The 21,452-nt window shown below is 39.3% G+C and overlaps 1 protein-coding gene across 1 annotated transcript; it reads right to left on the reverse strand.

Moving 5' to 3' along the window:
* Nucleotides 1–5,177: 5,177 nt before the first annotated feature.
* Nucleotides 5,178–20,694, reverse strand: PLRG1 (pleiotropic regulator 1). The gene is made up of 15 exons (XM_036382262.1): nucleotides 20,626–20,694; nucleotides 18,790–18,896; nucleotides 18,420–18,562; nucleotides 17,322–17,375; nucleotides 16,016–16,109; nucleotides 15,525–15,615; nucleotides 15,227–15,328; nucleotides 14,244–14,336; nucleotides 13,742–13,891; nucleotides 13,532–13,633; nucleotides 13,070–13,172; nucleotides 12,385–12,493; nucleotides 10,756–10,895; nucleotides 9,082–9,275; nucleotides 5,178–8,100 (listed from the first exon to the last, which is right to left on the reverse strand). The coding sequence occupies exons 1-15, from the start codon at nucleotides 20,632–20,634 to the stop codon at nucleotides 8,041–8,043; spliced, it is 1,551 nt and encodes a 516-aa protein (XP_036238155.1). The 5' UTR covers nucleotides 20,635–20,694; the 3' UTR covers nucleotides 5,178–8,040.
* Nucleotides 20,695–21,452: the final 758 nt, after the last annotated feature.

The raw sequence follows: 21,452 nt of genomic DNA on the forward strand, positions 1-21,452 counted from the left end.
GAAACAACAGATTATCATTTTATTCTGCTCAGGAGCCAACAAGAGGCTTTTGGTAGGAGTGGAAGAAGGGGCAGAGCTCTGGGTTGGGAGGACAGTGATGTAGCTGTGTCTCTGCTCACCACCTCCTTCCATTCTGGAAGGGGCAGGCTGAGAAAGAGGAAGATCAGGGTGTGCACAGGAAGGAGGAAAGCAGCATCTCACAATGCTGACCACTGTCCTAATCAGCCTCAGCACAGGGGGAAATTACAGCAGTCTAAGCAAAACTAAAAGCACTGAAAATGAATTCAGAAAGCTGAGCATCAAATGCATTTTTGCAAGAGGCTAAGCTGACTATAACTACTTATCATCAAAATGTGAGGCTAAGACATTTTAATTTTACCTTTATTCTCTCTTGCATAATACAAATTATATTCCCCTTTTACTGAAAGGGAGAAGTGATTTCACGTGAACTGCATGTGAGAACATACAGGAAAATCTTTCAGAAAAGAAAAAAAAAGGGAGAAAGAAAAGGAAAGAGGATGAGGAAAGTGTATTCTTTACACAGGAACATTTCTAAATTCAACTACATACTACTTTGGTCCTGTCTACACTAGAGAAAAGCACCGCATTGAAAAAAAGTGAGAACTGACGTGTCTTAAAACAAGGAAAACAGTGTGAAAACACAGTGTTGCCCTGAGGTAGGAGTGACAACAGCTGTGTTATTTTAAAACATGCTGGCTCCTAGTGGTTAACTGTGAGGTTGTCCTGCAGAAAATCACTAGTTCTGTCTGTCACATCCCGCACACCTCTCCACACAGGTATCAGTTATCACCAGAGTTGTTTCAAATTAACTGCTGCAGTATAAGCAGGGTGTAAGGCACACACTTACAGAACAGCACACAGACATTTATGTTCTGGCTGTTCATTTTATAAACACACCTCACCTCACCATCCTTTCTGCCTTCCCTGTGAACAAAGCAACATCATTTAGGCTTTTCTTTTTGGAAGATGTATATGGAGATGCAATATCCTCCAGAGGAGAAAGTTCTCCCATTTTCTACTTGTGACTATTATGGGTAATGGGTCCTTGCCTGTGAGTTTTTCTTTTATTTCTCTATAGGTACTGTGTTATCATGACACTTGTATGTCCTGGAATATTCTTGAGTCCAAAATTTTAAGACAATTTAGAAGTTTGACCACAATTTGAAGGTCTTTATTACCTGCAATACTAGATCAGTTTACTATTCACAGCAGCTATTTATGGGGTTTAGGAAACTAAGGAATTGTGAAACAGAAAAAAGCTAGACATTTTCTCATCACAAGGACAGCTTTTCACTCAAAGCCATTTTGGCGTTCCTCCACCAGAATATCCCCTGCTCAGCTTCACCAATACAAAGCATCTGCCAGTCAACCAGGTTGGCCTGAATGTTTCTCAGTGGAATACTGAAGTTTAGCAACTATTACTGGACACACTGCTGAGCTGAACATGTTAAAAAGATAAAAAACCCAGACATTATTTACTTGAACATCTTCCTCACTTTGGTTTAGGTTTCCTTTGTGTGTGCCTCATTCAATCTCAGGCTTTACTGCTTGCCTATTTTCTGTTACAAATGAAAACTGTTGTCAGATTTTGTTATTAAAACCAATGTGAGGTATTGTTAACAACCACTGGTACATCTTATACACAGTGTGCTGTACTGCTATGATTTCTCAAGAAAAATCAAGTAGGGTGAGAGGAACTGTGAGGATGGAGGCAGAACAATTATCTATCAACACTGGGTTGCATATCAGGTTATTCAGTCGGTATTTTCTGTCTCCAACAACAACTTCCCACCACAAAACACTCCCCCTGCATAGTTCTGTCAGTGTTTGATGCAGCAAGGCTGAACCACACAGGGACCTGAAAGAGCAATTGATAGCACTGCTTGCTGCACCTGGCCAACATGAAGCTCTCCAGAACAGCTGAGGATCTCACAGGCTCCTCAGGGATGTTGTTGATGGAAGAAGGCCAGGACAAGTTTGGGGGAAAAGGGGAAAAAAAAAAGGAGTTATCAAGTCATAATTAATCAGGCTGGAGATACAGGCTAGAGATAGCTTCCAATTTCTTAGCAGTGTTTTCACCATTAAAGTTTCCCAGGAACAAAAACTGAGAAATTGAAATCTGTGAGAGAATACAAAACTAAAACTGCACTGCCACAGGGTTATGTTACAGGCAGTGTGTGGACCTTCTCTTCAGCGTGTGACTCTTTGAAACTCACTGTGCCATTTTAAGCACAGTCTTTCTATCCTAATCACTCCAGAAAAACTGCATCACTGAACTGGCAACTGCATGGCAACTAAAATTGCAGAAACACCAGGAGCAGTTTTCTTTCCTCTCATATAATTACAGGACATTTACAACCTCACCTAAAAATTAAAAAACAAACAAACAAAATCAAACAAACAAAAAAAATTCAAAAAACCAAAAATAATCAATCAGGTTTGCCCAGGAAAACATAAAAATGCACTTCACTACAATAATTTATGTAAGCAGCGAGCAATTTTATCTATGCTTTCATTTAGCTACTGTGATTAATTGCTAGTTACTTTCGAATTTCCTGTTAAAGTATGATTTAGGGCAATACAGAACTCCTTCACTGGGATTTTCAGTTCCAAATAGAACAAAGTCATTAACAGAATTAATAGATTCTGGTTGGTTTGCACTGCCAAGCTTTCTTTAAAAGAAACATGCTCATTAGCATGTTGCATGGGAAGAAAAGACATTGAATGAGCAGGAAAGAATTAATATACCTACAGGACATGAAATGTGACTCATCTGGCAGCTGAAGCCATGCTCAAATTTTTGTATGGAGCTCTTATATTCATAATCTATATTGCTGCTTTATTGAGAGCAGATCTCTAGTTGTCAGTGCAGGAAGTTTGCTTGTCAAGGGGATTTACTTGGAAATAGTTAAGTCACATTATGATTTGTAGTCTTTTCCCATTAAAAAAAAAAAAACAAACAACCCAAAAAAACCCACTTTTGGATGCAGCACAAAGGTTTTTCTGATTGCACAAATGTGACAGTGGTCACAGGGGTTTTCAGGATGAGGGAAGAGATGTAGATCTGACTCCATATTTCAGAAGGCTTGATTTATTATTTTATGATATATATATTACATTATAACTATAGCAAAAAGAATAGAAGGAAAAGTTTCATCTCAGAAGGCTAGCTAAGCTAAGAATAGAAAAAGAATGCTAACAAAGGCAGCTGGCTCGGACAGAGAGAGAGCCAGCTCTGCCGTGACTGGTCACTAAATCCAAACGTCCACACGAGACCAATCACGGATCCACCTGTTCTGTTCCACAGCAGCAGATAACCATTGTTTACATTTTGTTCCTGGAGCCTCTCAGCTTCTCAGGAAGAAAAAATCCTAAGAAAGGATTTTCATAAAAAGATGTCTGTGACACACAAGCTACATTCTTATCACAATAGTCTCCCAACAGCAATGCATCCTCTCAGCATGATATTTTGTGGCTATAAACTCACTTCTCATTCCTCAGCTCCCCATTTACCTGTCAGAAAAAAACCAAAGTCAGTGTTGTAAGGTAATCCCTACATTCAATCAGCTGTAAAAAAAATTAGTCTATTTTTTAAAGATATTCACCATGCAAACTTTAGCTTCACTCTTCACACTTTACTTTTAAGCCTTCTTTAGAACTGTGCTTGCAAACACTTCCTCAGTGAAAATCCCAGTGCAGCTGCAAATCTCTCCTGACTTATCATTCTGCAGTGGTCCACAACTCTTTACCTGCCACTGACTTTTCTGTAGTATACTGAGTTATAATTTGGAGCATGAGGACACTGGAACATGCAGATACATTCAATACCTGTGCTTTTCAGAAATGCATTTATAGCTTGCTGTAAAAAGATGTATTTGCATCAAGGTGCCCACATTTTCATTTTCACCATTGGCTGCACCCACGTTAACACACTCTTGCTCCTCCATTCTTCCATTTATACTCATCTAATCCAGACACGCCTCCTCTACTCCAGCCTGCCACATAAATATAGCAAGTTTTCAGATATTTCTTTTCAGACATAATAGCTCTAGTCTCCTTTAGTCTTAATTCTTCCCCAATCTTTTTCACCTCCCTGAGAGGTTTCAGTTAATTACAGTTTTCTTATCTGGTCTCTGGGAAGTCTTATTTTTCTCTACGTGTAGCCATAATTCATACTGATGCTGCACTGACTTTCCCTTGCTCTGAAGGACTTAGCCCTTCATCCCTTCTCCTAGTGATGCATCACCTGGGAAAAAACAAGACATTTGCATCAGCTTCTAAAAACTCAAAAATTGTTATTAGAGCAGAAAGAGTAAAGCTGACATGTCTTGCAGACATGCTCTCCCTAAAAAATAAAGCAAAGGTTGCAAAAACACATTGGCAGAAATGAGCATTTCACACATTACCTGCACTTCTCAAACACAGGGGGGAACGTGTGCAGGTTTTTTGAAGAAAGAAAAAAAAAAACCCCAGCACAATAAAAATTTCCCAAGCATTTTCAACTACAGTTTTCTTGTCAGTGATTTCAAACTTCCTTGCAAGGAAACATTTAGCAGATTTAGCTAAAAGACATTTAGCTCAATTATTTTACTGCTGAGGTCTAATTTGCAGGGGAGTGCCTGCAATTAATCCATGCTTTAGATAGAAGTTTGGGGCTTGTGTATGCATTATATTCAAACAAAAACCCTAAAGGAAGGTTAACAAAACCCTGGTGCTAATATGCACCTGAAAGAAGTTAACATGTTACTGACTTGAGTAACACGATTAAGTGTTACAAACACTTATCTCACAGATTCGAGAAAGCAGCAATAGGAAGACAGTAACACCTAAGGGATGATCCTGCCACAAAGCTCTCACCCAGAACTCATCCTAGAACTCATACTTAACTCCAGAGGTGTTTCTGTGTTTTATAAAAACACGCTAGAGAAAATGCATGAACAATTCTGTATCTGTTTTGCTAATCCCTTCATGCAGACAGGAAGCTCTGCATAGAACAGCAATCAATAGTTTCTCACTTCCCATTACAGCTGATGTGCAAAAATATTTGTTACTGTGCTATGGGAAACAGTCCACGTCGATACTGAATTACTTTCACTTCAATACAGTTGTTTTTTGCTCTCCTTACTATAAAAACCTTAATGGAAAAAAGACATGAATTCATATTGTATGGAAGGTTTTATTGATTGCTAAATTGCTGTCACTTACATCAGGTATAGCACTTTCATTCCAATCCAACAAAACTAAAAAGAAGCTGCTGTTAGACACTTGTTTCTGTGAGCCTTTCAGCTGCCAAATACATATTGTTCTGCACCACTCTCATGCTGCCAGCAACACAACAGCGTTGTAGCTGCACAGCTTACACTGTATGCCTCAGTATCAGCAAAGACTAATCTGAAAAATTCATCACTTTTACCAGTTACACTTTTTTATTTTACAAACAAAACCCATCTCCTCACTGCTCTGCAATTTTATACACAGTATAAAACAAATCTCAGGGTTTGTGGTAGAAATTATTTGAGCCTATAGAGAAGACAACATCAAATTTTATGAAATTAAGTACAGCAATTATTTTCTGTGATTAGACTCCCATTCAAGATTACTTAAACTGACATTGCACTGTGACCCTTTCCAGAAGCATGGATAATCCATCCAGTAGATCAGATCCTCCTCTTTTGCTTCACCTTATGACTGACATGGACAAATCTAATGTCACTGTGTATCCTACACAATCAGGCCTATGTGTGTCACAACTGACTATCCAGGCTTACTCAGCCTATCCAGAGAAGTACTTTGATGAAATCTGATAATCCTGATGCACCACGAACAATACTTACATAAAAACATGTGATGATATTCACATTACTGTCAAAGGGAAGAAAAAACTGCTGGGAAGGAACAAACAAGTCAATCAAATGTTCAAGAATACACTTAAAAAAAATTACACTTAGAACTGGGGCAGCCTATCCTAGGGTCAAAAATGAAACATATTATCCCAAGTAATAGTGCACGGCCTTTAATGTATAAACAAAATCTTTACTGAGGGCACAAAAAAAAAAGCTCTCATAACCACTGTCCCAAGATATCAGATTCCTGCAGAAGTCCAGAGAAGAAACACAGGTTCTTAAGGAGACTTTCTGATCTCTCTTCAAAATTATAAAAAGTGAAATAAATGCAGTTTCTAAAGTAAAGTGCCAGTACAGAAAAGACATGCTAGAACTGTGGCCCATAGCTAGAGAAGTAATTTCTCCTTCCTCATTCCAAACTATCAAAAAAAAAAAAAAAGACACTTAAGAAAACCCCCAAAACAAAATGGAATAAAAAAAATCCTCAGCAATCCCACCTCTTTTCAAGTTAAGTTGTTTCTCTCTGCTCTGGTTTCCTAAACAGGATTTCACTGTGAGCAAAAAAGATCTGCATAACACCAATAATTCACTGATTTCTGGAATGAAGCATTAGTAGCTGTATACATGCATAAGCCACAATCTGGATTTTTAACTGTTATATTAGTTACATGGAAAGAACTGTAATTAAGATCCAGAAAAATTCAAATTACCACTCAAATAAAAGATGCTTAATCCAACTCCTAAATATCAAATATTCCCTTTCCTATTTTGTGAAGTTGCTTCTGATAGTAGCTGTCAACTAAAATTCAGTTATTTATGCAGCCTGGACTCCCCTAAAATGACTGTCAGACATTCAGATTATAAATACAAGACCTCCTATGTATCATAAAAAAGACAAAAATTGTCATAATATAAACAACACATAATTTTACTAGCTTTTTGTAAATTACATTGCAAATGAGTAACTCACTTCTCTAACACAAATCCTAGATTTGAACAAAGTCAAACTGCTAGAGAATAGAAATAATTATTGTGAACTGCTTGACATCAATGCTTGATATCAGTGAGGCCACAGAGCAATTCTCTAGCCAATGCAGCTATTAACACTTGCCAGTGCAGCTATTCACCCTGCTAGCAAATTTGCCAGTAACAGAATGGCCAGATGACAATGATTTTCTCTACTGCCCTGTGAAGAGAAAGTACTTTAGAGCAGCACAGACATCAGAGGTAGCAGTAGCAAGGAGTTTACATGTTTACTGCTTGTTACGTGACTATTCATAGAGCCAATCAAAGATTTGTCCCTCCAGAAGTACAAACTACCTTTCAGTAACAGTTTATCTTAAATTCCTTCCTAAGATTGTGGGAAGACAGCAACCTGTAAAATAAGGCTTAAATGAGTTAAGAGCTTTTCCTCTAGTGGAGCTTTAAAAGTTCATGGCGCTCTACTGTCATATATGCTTTAGATAACTGGAAAAAGCAAACAGTTCATCTACAAAGAAAGTCAACTTGTCCTGCAAACAAAGTGATTTGACAGCAGTCCTTGCTACAGAAGGCCCACTCTGAAACAACTAAGTGAAGATGAGTGCTTCCATTTGAACACTTCCCTGGGGAAAGATACACTCTGAAGATCCATTTCCTTCAATAACACAGCACCAGCAATGTTCAGTGGCCGTGTTTATAAAGTAAACTACCTTATTATTGTGTTGTCCTGCTTTTTTGTAAATTACTCAGTAACTCTAATTTAGTATAGACTTAGCCTATGTACAATAAACAATATTGGTCTAAAATCTGAAAGTGTCTCCAAAGAACTTCCAGAAGATGACTTCTATGCATAAATTTGTGATTAACTTTTGAGGTCAAGCAAGGGTGTTTCAGACAACTTAGCTCATCAAAATATTTTTATAAGAACCTATTGAATGTAAGCCTAAAAAATTAACCAGCTGCACACCTATCTTTTTCATGAACTATACATGCTTCACGAAGTTAAGATTCAACTGGTTTGCTGGAATTGCAACAAAAAAAGACAAAAGGAAAGAGAAATAAAATTTATTATAAAACATGTTGAAATAGCAATGACTTAGCTGACTTCTTGCTCTGCTGTTCTAGGCAGAACAAAATCTGACTGAATGCTCTCAGGAAAGCCAAAACAAAATTACAGAAGTAGTATGTTGCCACACTAAAATCGCTTTCTCTTGATAATTTCTGGTTTCCAGCTGACCGGATGGGTTTCTTCAGTCTAAAGGGAAAAAAAAATAATCTCATAAGGATTTTTATTTTAAACTTGAAACTCACCTATGATTGAGGTTTAGTATATGTACTCTATTTCACAAGTGGCATTATTAATACCTAATCTACAATGTAATAAATTTACTCAAATTAAATTTTCTATCATCTCACTGTCTGAAGTACATAGCAATACTTTTTCTGTACTTGTCTTTCTTTTTTCCAGCAAGGAAAATGATCAGGTTGCCAGTGGCATTTCCAAAACAACACTCTGGTTATCAAAGCACATGAGCAGGAGCTGCCAGTGACAGGCCTTCCAGACATATCTACATCGGTATTGGCAAATGTCATGGAGTGTATTTTGCCCAGCTTTAAAACTGATAAAAAATTCCTGATTCTTTATATCTAAGAGTTACTCCTAGTCTAATTCAGTGCAAAATTCCAAGGTTTAATCAAAATTCTTATATTCTTTATATTGAAGACATACACTGATAAACTATACAATCATCTGTTGTCCTCTCCACTGGTAAATTAATTCATATTTTAGAATAACAGTTTGAAAATAAGCTCTTGACTTCAAATTCTAAAAACCGTCAAGGCCAATAACTAATCCAAATCATATAAATAAGTACAATAAACCTTCAAAGCGTAATCCTTTTGCTGATTCCCATATTTTTATCAATACTACCACACATAGTTGCCCCCTGGGTTCAAAACCCAATGTACATGATTGTATTCAGATTTCTCCAAACTTCACCAAAAAGCCTTTTACAGAAGAGTTCACAGACCTGACACTTATTTGTACTACAGCATATAACAATAATTAGGAATGCAGAAAAAAGCTACTGTCCTGTTAATGCTAATACAGAGATTTCTTTCAAACTTCAACAAAATGGATTATGTAAGTATGAAAATGTCCCCTACAGATATGTGTTATATTTGTCTGAATTTTTCTGATTTTATGAAAATACTTTAAAAAGACTTTTTGACTTACCGCAGTATCATCTTCTTTGTACACTTTTATGGTTTTATCAGCTTCAGCTGTTAGCAATCTGCTTTCCGACTGGTCAAAAACACAAGCAAATATTCCTGATTCACTGTCCAAAGAACCTGGCTGTACAGCTGCATGTACTCTCTGGAAATTGTATCCAGTTCTCCAGTCCCAAAGGTGCATAGTGCCATTATCAGCTACAACAAACAAACCAGTTAATTTCTATCAGTTTTTTAAAACCAGCATCATGAACAATTAGTAAATACATCAGGAATACATCACACCACATTCATGTAGAATAGCACAGTACATCCTATAAATTTTCCTGTTTTCTGCTGTTTTCCTTCTCAGAATCTCATCCAGATTTTCATCAGATAACCCAGAGAGATGATACACTACATCACAGGGCAATTGCACAAGTTGCTTTGGAGGCACAGTAATGATGGGTATTCTGAAAATCAAGCTCCCTGCTCAGTAGCTCCACTGAAGTTGAATGAGGAGGCATCATCCTCCCAAAGAGATTAGAACATTGACTTAATGCAAAGTAGGTTTAATGTTTGCTGAGATTTTATTCCAAATCCAGTTTAAACCACCTCCAGTGTTGCTGCTACTGGCATCAGCTACAGAGCATTCACAGCAATCTGAACGCTCTATTCAGTAGGATACTGTTAAAAAAACTTGTCAGTTAGAAAACCCAATACCCTTCAAAAGCATTACCTAGCCAAAACAGATCTATTAAGAATTAAATTTCTCCACAGCTGCCAGCTAGACTAGAAATCCAGATATTTCAAGAAGGGTGTTTCTACAGCAGAAAACTCCAAGGTAAAATCAACTTATTTTGATTCAGCATCACCTTCTCTGAAGCTGCTGTAGATAGTGTTAGGATGTAAAGGGGAGAATTGATACTCAAATCTTAACTTTTTAAAAGTCACAATTAATATCAGTAAAATGATCATAGGTTTTTTTATGTGGAGAAGGTGTTTTTTAAGACTCAGCTACTATTAACATAAAAAGTCATAAAAGGACATTCTGAAAGTGTCTTCAAATAATAATAATGAAATGTAAGTCCATTCCAGTATTTTGTGAAGTTCTTGTTCTTACTGGAGATGAGCCATTTGTTAAACACAGCTTTATGCAAATTTTAAAATCAAGGGCTCCTTTCACACATAGATGGAAACATAACCGGAGTAAGGTGACAATGTAATTGGCTGTTTCCCAATTCCTGCTTAGCATATTTCCATCTTACCCCACATCCCCAGCCTACAGGACTAAGGGCACATTGGACCAAGAGCCTTATTCCCATTTAGCTTTAGCAAGATGCTTCTACATCTGCTAGCCAGTGTCACTGCCTCAACATGCAGCTAACTCCAGAGGAGGCACTAATATGACCAGCAGATCATGAAAGATGGACTCTGGAGCCTTGCAGCAGCAGCCAGCTGAGAAGAGAAACCTCTCCCATGCAGTACATTAGAAGTCCTTCAAATTTATTTTAGTTGCATGCAGCTCAGAAACATCCAAGGTCATGAAAGTGGCCCTGCTCAGTACAAAATGAAATGGTGTCCCCGCAGCAGCCTGTCAGGCCTAGGAAAAGCAGAGCTCCATGAGCATCTCTGCCTAAGGACCTCCAGCCATATGTGCATAGGGGAGAGGAGAGGAATGTGTATTTCTCATTTTTACCTCCTGAGACCAGAACACCATCGGAATTTACAGCCAGTGTGTTTATAATAGCATTGTGACCAGACAGATTCTGGATGAAGTTTCCATCTGGGAATTTCCACTGCTTAATATTATCTGGAGAACCAGATGCAAATGTGTAACTGAAAGAAAATAAACACAGTATATTAAAGCTCAAAATAGCTGTAGTGAGAGCAAATGTCCTTCATTAAAACTACTGCTAAATGCTAGTTGCAAAATTACTTAATATTAAAACTGCTTTTCTGACATGTTTATTTCACATGAAATTAAGCAATTTTATGAAGTCATGAATTACCTACTCCTACTGCTTTCTTTCCTCTTCATAAACTAAACTTTATAACATCCTGTATGCCGTAGGATTTAATATGCAAACAAATATTTAAAAAGCACATTAAGTTCTCTTCAGTTGTTATTCTGGCAAATTTTCAGGTATCAGGGCATCACCAGCAAAGGTAACAGGATAAAAAGGCAACAAACCTCAAGCATAGGCTAATGCCTAGTCTTCCAAAACTACATGAGCAAGGAAAAAGCCCTGCAAAAATGTAACTAAGAAAGATAATTTCTTCCACTGAGTCACCCCAAAATAAAAATTTCCTTCATTTTAACATGTGCAAGCAGTTACATGGTTATTTGAGTAGCACATACAAAAGCCTGCAGAAATACTTTCATTTGCCACAATATCCAGAGAATTTGCTGTCTATTTAAAAGATACCACAAATAAAAAAGTTGAGTATTATGAGAAAATACCACAACATTAAAAAAAATAGTAATACTGAACTGTAGACTGACAGTTGCTACCATTTGACAAGAACACTTCAAGTTTATTTTCAGAAAGGTATTATCAATGAAGTTGAACCCTGAACTACTTTTTTTTCAGAATGTAAGTAAAATAGAGGCTTTTTCTATAGCTAACAGGCTACGCAATTTTTCAGACACACACTGGAACAGAGTTTATTCATATCAAAGATGCTGAATTTCTGATAGAAATGACAGAATGTAATTTTAAAATATTAAAGGCACAGAAGTAATGTCCACTATTTTAACGGGGATCCAAACAGGCAACTGTTGTGCCTCAAAATACAGCATCTAAATTCAGAGCAATTCCAAGAACATTGGCTTCAAAGCTCCAATTCTCACACTAAGTTTTTTTAAGGCCAGTTAGATTGAAATGTCTTGTGCAGTGAACCACAGATTCAAAAGAAAGACCACTCTATTAATCACTGTCTCCTTTAGCATTAATCACATGTGTGCATTGGCCCATTACAAAAGTACTGCAATTCCTGCTCACAACCATTCAGTTACATATTTATTATTAGCCTTACGAACACTGTATCACCGAATTTTAAGGACTGAATGAAAGGCACACACATAAGCAACTCCGTGGGATATAAGGCATTCTCAGGATTGCTAATGTACACCAATGCCAATACTAGGGAAGCACAATCAGTGCAGTAAAATGTATCTGATAATTGATATGGACATTTTTGCATCATCCTAAGTGCCTTAGTTTCTCACATTATTATGCTCTACCATTCTAGATCATCATTCACATTGGCTCTCTTCAAGATTGTCAATAAACTGTGAAAGTGTATCAGAATAACGAAAACTTACTGTCTTGGATGTAGCACTACTGCTCTTACAGATTTCTTATGATTTGTTAAAGTAACACGAGTTTTTCCTGCCACCAAGTCCCAGAGCCGTATGGTAGTATCATGACTGCCTACAATGAGGAGAAAATTTAAAAAAAACAGTAGAAACCATCACCTTGATTTTATCATAATCATTACTTTGCTAAGGCAGCCAGAATGATGTGAGAGAGACATAAATATTGTACTAATGCCACCTCAGATGAAGATGATGCCAGATTGCTAAAGATCTGCAGTTTAGAAAAGATTTTGATTTTTACTCAGTCTTAAATCCAAGAACTAAGAAGTTACACTGCAAAGCTGGATTTTGACATAATGGGAATGAAGATGAACACTTAACCACAGTATTGGACACTCCTTAACTGAAATATCACAGAAAATGCAAGTCTCAATACATGTTATAACACAAATGAAAACACCAGAAAAAAAGGAAGTGCAGAAAAGCATTCAAACAATGCAAAGCCATATCTGCTTAAACATACCACTAACAGTATGTAATAACCATTGCATGGCCCATTTTCAACAGAAACTAGTACAAGACTTGAGTAAATTAATCAAGATAACATTATGAACATCACACAATTACTGAACAAACACATTCACCATTAGGTTTTTCAATCATGTTACTCATGAAACTACACCTACTATACCTGTAATAATTTGTGGTTCTGCAGCTTGGCATTTCACAGTTGCTACTGCATTTGTGTGTCCTGACAGTGTGTGCACACTGGCTTTTGTCCTTACATCCCAAATCTATGAAATTACAGGAAATACGTCAGAGGTCAGTAACAGGTGCATATTCAATGTATTTCAGGCACTGTCATTGATTACATAATTTCCTTGCCATAGTCCTACAGATTAAAAAATGGAATTTAGGTGGTATTTTTCACCCAACTATATATTACAGAACTGCCTCAGCCGGCAAATTTCAAGTGGAGCAGGAACCTGCCAGTGACCTTCCAGGCATATGGATAATTCAAGCAATATAAGACAAAGCTAACACAAATCACCTTAGCATTTCATGTAAAATGATGATAACTTTTGTTAAGTGACAAATGACGGTATTGAAATACACACATCAAGATGTTCAAACACAACAATGCTATACTTACTCGTGCTGTTGAATCCCTGCTGCATGTCACCAGCACATCTATTGTTGGATGCAAGTCTAAGCCATAAACAGCACTTAGATGACCATGGTAATGTCTGATAACCTAGATGAATAAAAACCACACAAACCAATAATTGAAAAGAATATTCTAAATACTTTGATTTTTGTATTTGCAACCGCTAATTCTTCAATTAAAGAAACTGCAGCTTACCTTATTGTATTCAAGATCCCAGCATTTCACTTGTTTGTCTTCTCCACAAGAAAAGAGGTATGGACTTCTTGCACTTACTATCACCCCACGTACGGTACTGATGTGTCCCGTCAAAGACAATTTCAATTTGCCACTAGCAAGGTCCCAAATCTGCACCAAAATAGGTATTTTAAGGTAGACAGGAAAAAGCTACACAGTGAAGCTGGGTAAACAGTCCAGATGTAACTGACCCTGCTGACATGTAAGTTAAAAGTACAGTCACATAAATGCTTGCTCCCCAGATACTACCACATAATAAATGAAATCTCAAGAAAAGAACTAGAGCTACTCCACAAATCCTTCATGACAAGGTAACAAAAGAAAAAAATGTTCTGCAGTTCATCATTCTGCAAACAGTAAACAAGAAATTGTTTCCAAGGGCTGGAAACATTTTTAAATAAAAAGGGCACCAAAAAACCCCACCCCCTGCAAACTTTGTCAGTCATTTCTTCCAACCTCTTACCTTTATGGTTCTATCAGCAGAGCCAGTAACAAACCACTGATTTCCTGGTTCTACTGCAATGCATCTCACCCAGCCCAGATGACCACTGATAACCTTCAGAAAAAACAAAACAAAAAAATTATATCAGAAATAATACAATAACTTTTGATGCAATTTTCCTTCTCCAACACTGAAATTTGCTAGTATTTACCAAGAAAAGTCAAATGTGAAATCAGATCTGAAGACAGCCTGATTTCTACTTCAGTTAGAGAAAACTAGAAATTTACATACACCAGACTTGGGGAAGCTGCAATATGTAAAGACCTTATTTGTGTAAGCAACTTTTTCACATCCTTTGAGAGTCCATAACACTGAGGCTGAACACTTGAAGCTTTGCAGAGAAAGACTGTATTTGAGCACAGATTCCTTCTGCTGCTGTATAGTGCTTATACAAAGAACAATTATAAAAACATTGGCTATTAAATCATATTTCTATATAATAACCTCTTAAAGCACACCATCACCTTCTTTTCCCCAAAAGAGGAGTAATATGAGAGTTGGACACTTTCCAATAATAAAATAATGGAGCCTGATCTCATAAGAAATACTCTGTCAACACATGCTTTGCTTTCAGCAGCCCGTTTCTCTAATTTTTCCAAAGTCAGACAGCTAAAATCAAACCTCATAACTAGTTTCACTGGATGTCATGTTTCAGGTATTGTCATACAGCTCATTTCAAAAGATTTAAAACACAATGAAGCTTCTTAGGCAGAAATACAGCAAACCGTCCACCAAATTTATCATAACACAGCTATGAGAGTAAAAGAGAGGTTCAAAGAGAGACTGTGTGGATACATAACTTAGTTGTGATCACTTTCTGATTACATTTTTAAATCATACTTGATTATATTTTTGTGAATGAGAACAAAAATTATGATTTGAGGTCTTACATAGAGTATGTTTACTTTTATATGCATGTTCGTGTCATATAATTTCTAACTTACTCTGTACAGCTTCCAAGGTGGATGCCACTGAGGTTTGGGCATGGTTGGAGCCTTCTTTGGCATTAATGCAGAATTTTTGTTTCCACCAGCTTCCACCATAGCCTGTAAGTTAAAAGAAGGGTTACTCTTCTGGTTTGTAGCTTATCTCTGTCCAAAGCCTAAAACTTTCTCATTCTGCCTTCTCAATACTGATTAAATTTAGTCAGTCAGGAGATCTCCAGACAACACACACACACAGATCTAGAAGCAATCTGGTCAACATCACATACTGTTCAAGTTAGATGTGCAACAGACTCACCACAGCCATGCCAGGAGGTTGGGAACGCTCAGACATTCCAGCATGCCTGTAAATGTCACCCACACCAGCAGCTGTCCGGTTTGCATCCAGCCTGGGGGGAGTGAAAATGGTTCATGAGTTGCAATTGACTTTCTCCTGCCAAGTGATAAGGCATCATCACAGGGCTGTACCCAGCTGAGTGCTGTAGACCTCTCAGGATGGAAAGTCCACAACTTCTCCTGGCACCCTGTCCAGGACCTGACCACCCCAAGGTACAGATACCACAAAGCTTCGCACTCTTCTAACTAAACAAAATTTCTCTTGTCCCAACTTCCACCCACTGCCTCTCATGATAATACAAAATAAAAAGCATACAGAAAAACAATGCCTGTCCACACTAAAAGCAGTTCCTTTAGGAATATTCTAATTACTCCAAGTAGCTCTTATCCCAGCTTCTGATTTGCCTTGCAATTCCCACAGACAACAGTGTCAATGAGGTAACACAGCACTACCTGGACTGGGAAGCAGGAAGTGCTACAGCTAAGGACTGTGCTGCAGATTCACTTGGCATCCTCTGGACTTTAGTATCTGCTGTCAAAGCCACACCTTGAAAAAAAAAAAAACATGTCAGAAACAAAGACAACTCCTTTAAACAGGAACTCAAAAGTGTATTATACACATATACACATACACCTGCAAACAAGGGCCTGACACACCTGTAATATAAACTCTCATCCTTCAGTAACATTTTCACATCCAATTCAAATCTACTGAAATCTTTATTTCCTTTCCATCTTGATCTACTACATGTGTGAGTACAAAATTTCTAGAATATAAAACAGTATGCCAGTGGAAACAAAAAAAAAGTCTAATTAGGAGCAGCATCCATCTTTATATCCAGCTTTAACTGCTATGGAAATCCAAACACCACAGAAATAAACATGATCTTGTGAAGCATTTGCTAACTTAGGCCCTTTAGTACAATTTATAATCCATCCCTATGCGGTGTCTGGCATCACACAGTCGTGCCAGAACTACAAAAGGTTTAGTCCTACTCAAGTGAGAATTTCAGGCTACATATGCAGAATTTTTAACCTTATCTCAAGAACAGCTGACATTGTCTAAAACAAAAATTTAAAACTCTTTGTAAAGTTTTGGTGCAGACTGGTGAATTTAACTCATTGCTTTATTTCTTTTCCTAACCAAACTTCTGTCAGTTAACAACAAACTCAGTATTTGGGCAAAATATTCAGGTTAAAACAGGAAATAGCAAAGAAAATCTGATTTTCACCCTGATATAAATGATTCTATTAAAAGAACACTGAACTTATGGAAACCACTGTGAGCAGTTCTTGTCCCCATAGTTAGAAGCAACTCTGCCTGGCTTTTTAATGGCTGAAGGTCCACTGAACACTCAAATCTGTTAAGTTATAAAACAAGACAACAGATTTTCCACTATACTCATAATAAACTTAAGCACAATAAAAGACCAACAACTAAAACTAAGCTCTTCCAAGAACACAGAAGGATCCATCAGTAACAGTGGCCATGAGCAATGGCCAATGTAACAACACAGAAACATAACCCTTACAAGCACAAGCAAAAGACACTAAAATTATTACACCCTCAAGTCTCTTCCCCAGAGCAAGGTGGTGAAACCTGCACCTTTCTGCTCTGGAGATGAAAAGCAGGCAACATTCCACTACTATTAAGTAGGGATTCACATCAAGAGGAAGCCTGCTCCTGCTAGGATGAAGGATATCTTGTTCACACAGGAACACAAAAAATCCATACGTACACTTGCAAAATTTTACTTACCAGGCCCAGATGGGTATGGGTGAGTACCAGTTACCATATATTCAACATCTTGCCCTAGAGAGCAAGAGAATGTTATATTAATAGTTACATTTTATAATGTACTCAAACAACAAATAGAGGAAAAGAGAGCAGATCATACACGGCAGAAGAAAGCAGCAATCACTTTCAATGTACGTAGACATTTCTCATTTTCATTAATTTAATCTGTTCTGGTTATCTTTATTTTAGAAAACTCAACTGTAAAAAATAATTTGAATGGTGAAGCTACCTGTTATCAAGAGGACTCAAGAAAAAAATCTTCATACTGCCTTTGAAGGACATATCATGTCTACAAGGAGCACGGGTGTCTGAAATGTAAGCTAGTCAGTTGGTTGTCTGTGCTGTCAGATTGTCCTTAAAAGATTTTTCATTCTCTCTCAACGTGCTTCACTTTCACAATACTTACAAATAGAGCACCTTGGGCAGACTCTGAATATCAACTGAGTATCAACTACCTCAACTAAAACGAGGCAGCATTTTTAGGAAAAAATTTTCATATGAGATCTAACTAATACATACACGTTTTACACATCACAAAACATACACTGAAAAAAACTCTACAGATTTGAAATAAAGTGTTTTCTGGTTAACTACACATATAGTAAATGTATAGTATATATAAATATACTATGAAACAAAACTAAAATAACAAAAAAACCCACCCCAAACAAAAAACAACACACAAAAATGCCAAAACAAACAAAAGTAAAAAAAAGAGCATGTCCTTAATCATGAACTTGCAAACATAAGAAATACATTATTCAACTCTAACACTTAAGTACGTTACACACTAATATTACCAAAAATTACTCTTTTCACCGACTAATCACAATAAAAAATCCACAGCACCCAATAACTCCTTTGTTAAAAGCAGCTTTCCCCTTTTTCTAAATCACTTACCTCCTGTGGACGCTAGCAAGAACAATACCAATCAAAAAAGGGTTTTTTTATATCTGTATTTATCTCCAGTACATTAACACTGGACTGCATTCTGCAGATTTTACATCAGTGAGACTGTGACAAAAGGAAGGACAAATTCAGCACTGAGGGCACACTAACCTTGATTTCCAGAGTACTGCTTGTGTCCATAAGGATCCCCGGTGTTGGGGCCTCCCTTCTCCCTCAGGTTCTCCTTGAGCGTGGGCATGTGCAGCACTGAGCCGTACTCCGTGCGCAGCTTCACGGCCATCTTCACCTTGTGGCTGTGCAAGAGGAAAGCAAAACCCTCACTGAACCCCAGACTCTGAACCGCTAACAAGGTCTGAAATATTGTACAGGGATGTCGTAAAACTTACTCTACAACTCTGATATTTCTCTCCCCTCAAGATTACACTGTTGACAGTACAGAAACATCTGAATTTCTGACTTGAGTCAGAAATTGACAATCACTGACAGAGTTTAAAACTTCACTGAGTGCAGCAGCACTTACCTTTCTTCATCCAGTGGGATAGGCTTGGCATTATCAGCTACAAACATGTCATGGGTTCTCTTCAAAGATCTGAACACAAGTGTGTGCACAGAATGCTTTTGGACTTCCTAAAATAAAGAAAGGAGCATTTAAATAATTTTGAACAGATGTAAATGAAAAACTGAACACTGAAACATAAATTGAAGTGAGTAGCAATTTCTCAGTTCTATGACATGCAACCATTCGGTTCACAGAAGACACTAATCTTCTTGGAAACTAAAAAATTAATTCATTGTGTCAGTTGTTTATTCAAAACTATATTCTATTCCTTGAAAACTTACAAGACTTTGAAAAGCAAGCTGAAAACTTTTATCAAACTTTCTGCACTGGTATCTATATGACAAATCCATGAGTATAAAATTTCTATCCCACGTCCTTCCCAATTCTGTTTTTATATGTAGGCAATAATTAATCAATTCTTTCTGAAAAAATAAAAACAACAAACCTGTAAATTTTCCCTCGCTACCACTGTAAAAAGAACATGAGCAATAATGAATTTCTGTGCACAGTACCACTTCATGTTAACATGGCTAATTACTACCTAACAACAGCAGCTGCTGACACCACAAACAGAGGAGTAGGTACCACAACGTCTCCCCAACAGGGAAGAAATTTCTGCAAGTAATTTTTGACAGATGCTTTTCTGTAAAACACCAGCTCGCAGTGTTGCATCTGGCAGCAGTCGTTGCACCTCCTTCTATAACCCTAATAGCCCCACGTGCCTTCAGAAGTGCATGAAATTCACCCCACAGTAAAGATTCTACAACCTATAAAACCAGTGGCTTTCTCCATAGCTGTGCTCCCAAACCCTCACAAAAAGACCCTTTTTGTGGTTTCCCTTATGGGCTAACAGAGTCAGTAGCTCTCTGGTGGAAAAAACGCCCCAGCATCAGTTCCCCACAATCACAGAATGTGCTGAGCTGGAAGTGGCTCACAAGGATCATCGAGTCCTGGCCCTGCACAGGACACCCCAAGAGTCACACCCTGTGCCCAAGAGCATTGTCCAAATGTTCATTGAACTCTGTCAGCCTTGTTGCTGTGACCACTGCCCTGGGGAGCTGTTCTAGCACCCAAACACCCTCTGGTTGAAGAACCTTTTCCTAATATCCCACCTAAACCTCCCCTGACATAACTTCAGGCCATTCCCTTGAATTCTGTCACTGGTCAACACAGAGATCAGATTAGAGCCTGCTCCTCTGCTTCCCTCTCATGAGGAAGCTGTAAACTGAAATGAGGTTTCCCTTCACCCTCTTCTCCAGTCTGAAGATGGCAAGTGACCTCATTCACTCCTCATAAGGTTTTCCCTCTAGACCATTCATCTCCATATCCTTTACACCTTTTTCTGATACTGTGGTACCCAAACCAATACCCAGCACTGGAGGTGAGGCCGCCCCAGAGCAGATCGGAGCGGACAATCCCCTCTCCTGACGGGCTGGCGATGCTGTGCCTGATGCCCCGCAGCACCAATTCCACATTCGGCACAAGCCTGGCAAAGCAAACCCGCAGCTCACTCCCGCCCCAGACACGCACACTCCAATGGCCCGCACCCGCTGCGTTCTGCAGGCACCTCGCTGTTCCCGGGCCGAGCTGGGCGGGGGCCGCAGATCGAGGAGCCGCCACGGACCATCCCCACAGCGGCCTTTCCCAGCCGGGGGACAGCGACGGTGGCGGGTGCGGGGCGGCGCTTCTCCCGCCCGGCCCCGACCCGCTCCCGCTCCCTGGTCTCGCCCAGAGCGCCTCAAGGGAGCGACAGAGTGAACGCGCGGGGCCCTCCCGGGGCCCTCCCTCGTCCCTCACCTCCGCCATGGCGCCGCCGAAGTCCCCCGGCCGCGGCCGCTATGGAGCCACTTCCGGCGCCTTCCCGCGCCGGACCGGAAGAGACGGGTAAAGAGGGAAATGAACGGAGTGCCAAAGCCGAGGGGCGGGGCTTATGGCAACCCCTCTGCTCGGCGTACGGGAGTCGCGGGTTCGAGCCCCGCTGGCGCTGCCGGAGCAGAGAGTGCGAGTCACTTCATCAATGTGTACAAATATATAAAGTGGTGGTGACAGGAGAATGGAGCCAGGCTCTGCTCGGTGCTGCCAAACAACAGGACAAGACGCAGTGGGCAGAATCTGATGCACAGGAAGTTCCACCTGAGCATGAGGAAAAATTTCTCTTACTGTGCAGATGATGGTGCAGCGGCACAGACAGGTTGCGGAATCTCCCTCACTGGAGATAATCAAGAACTCTGTGGACACAGCCCTGTGCCGCATGCTCTGGGATGGCCCTGCCTGATCCGGCAGGTGTGACCCGATGACCCCACTCACTGCTGTCCTGACCTCACTCACTGCGCTCCCTCCAGCCGGAGCCATCCCGCGGGTGCGGCGTCCCCGACGGCCGCGGCGGAGGGCGCGGCGCGATGCGGACAGCGGCCGGCAGAGGGCGGTGTGGCGCTGCGGGAGAGGCGCCGGCGCTGCTCCGCTCCCGGCCTGCAGCGGGGCCCGAGCGCTGCCCCCTCAGGGTGAGGGCGCGGGCCTGAGCTGGGCAGTCCCGGGTGGGTCTGAAACTATGGGACTTTGCAAATGCTTAGGGCTGTGGAGCTACAGGTTTCATGTATTGCTTTCCTCGTGAGTTGTCAAGGGTA

The sequence above is a fragment of the Molothrus ater genome, chromosome 4 (genome assembly GCF_012460135.2).
Source record: "Molothrus ater isolate BHLD 08-10-18 breed brown headed cowbird chromosome 4, BPBGC_Mater_1.1, whole genome shotgun sequence".
Classification (NCBI taxonomy): Eukaryota; Metazoa; Chordata; class Aves; order Passeriformes; family Icteridae; genus Molothrus; species Molothrus ater.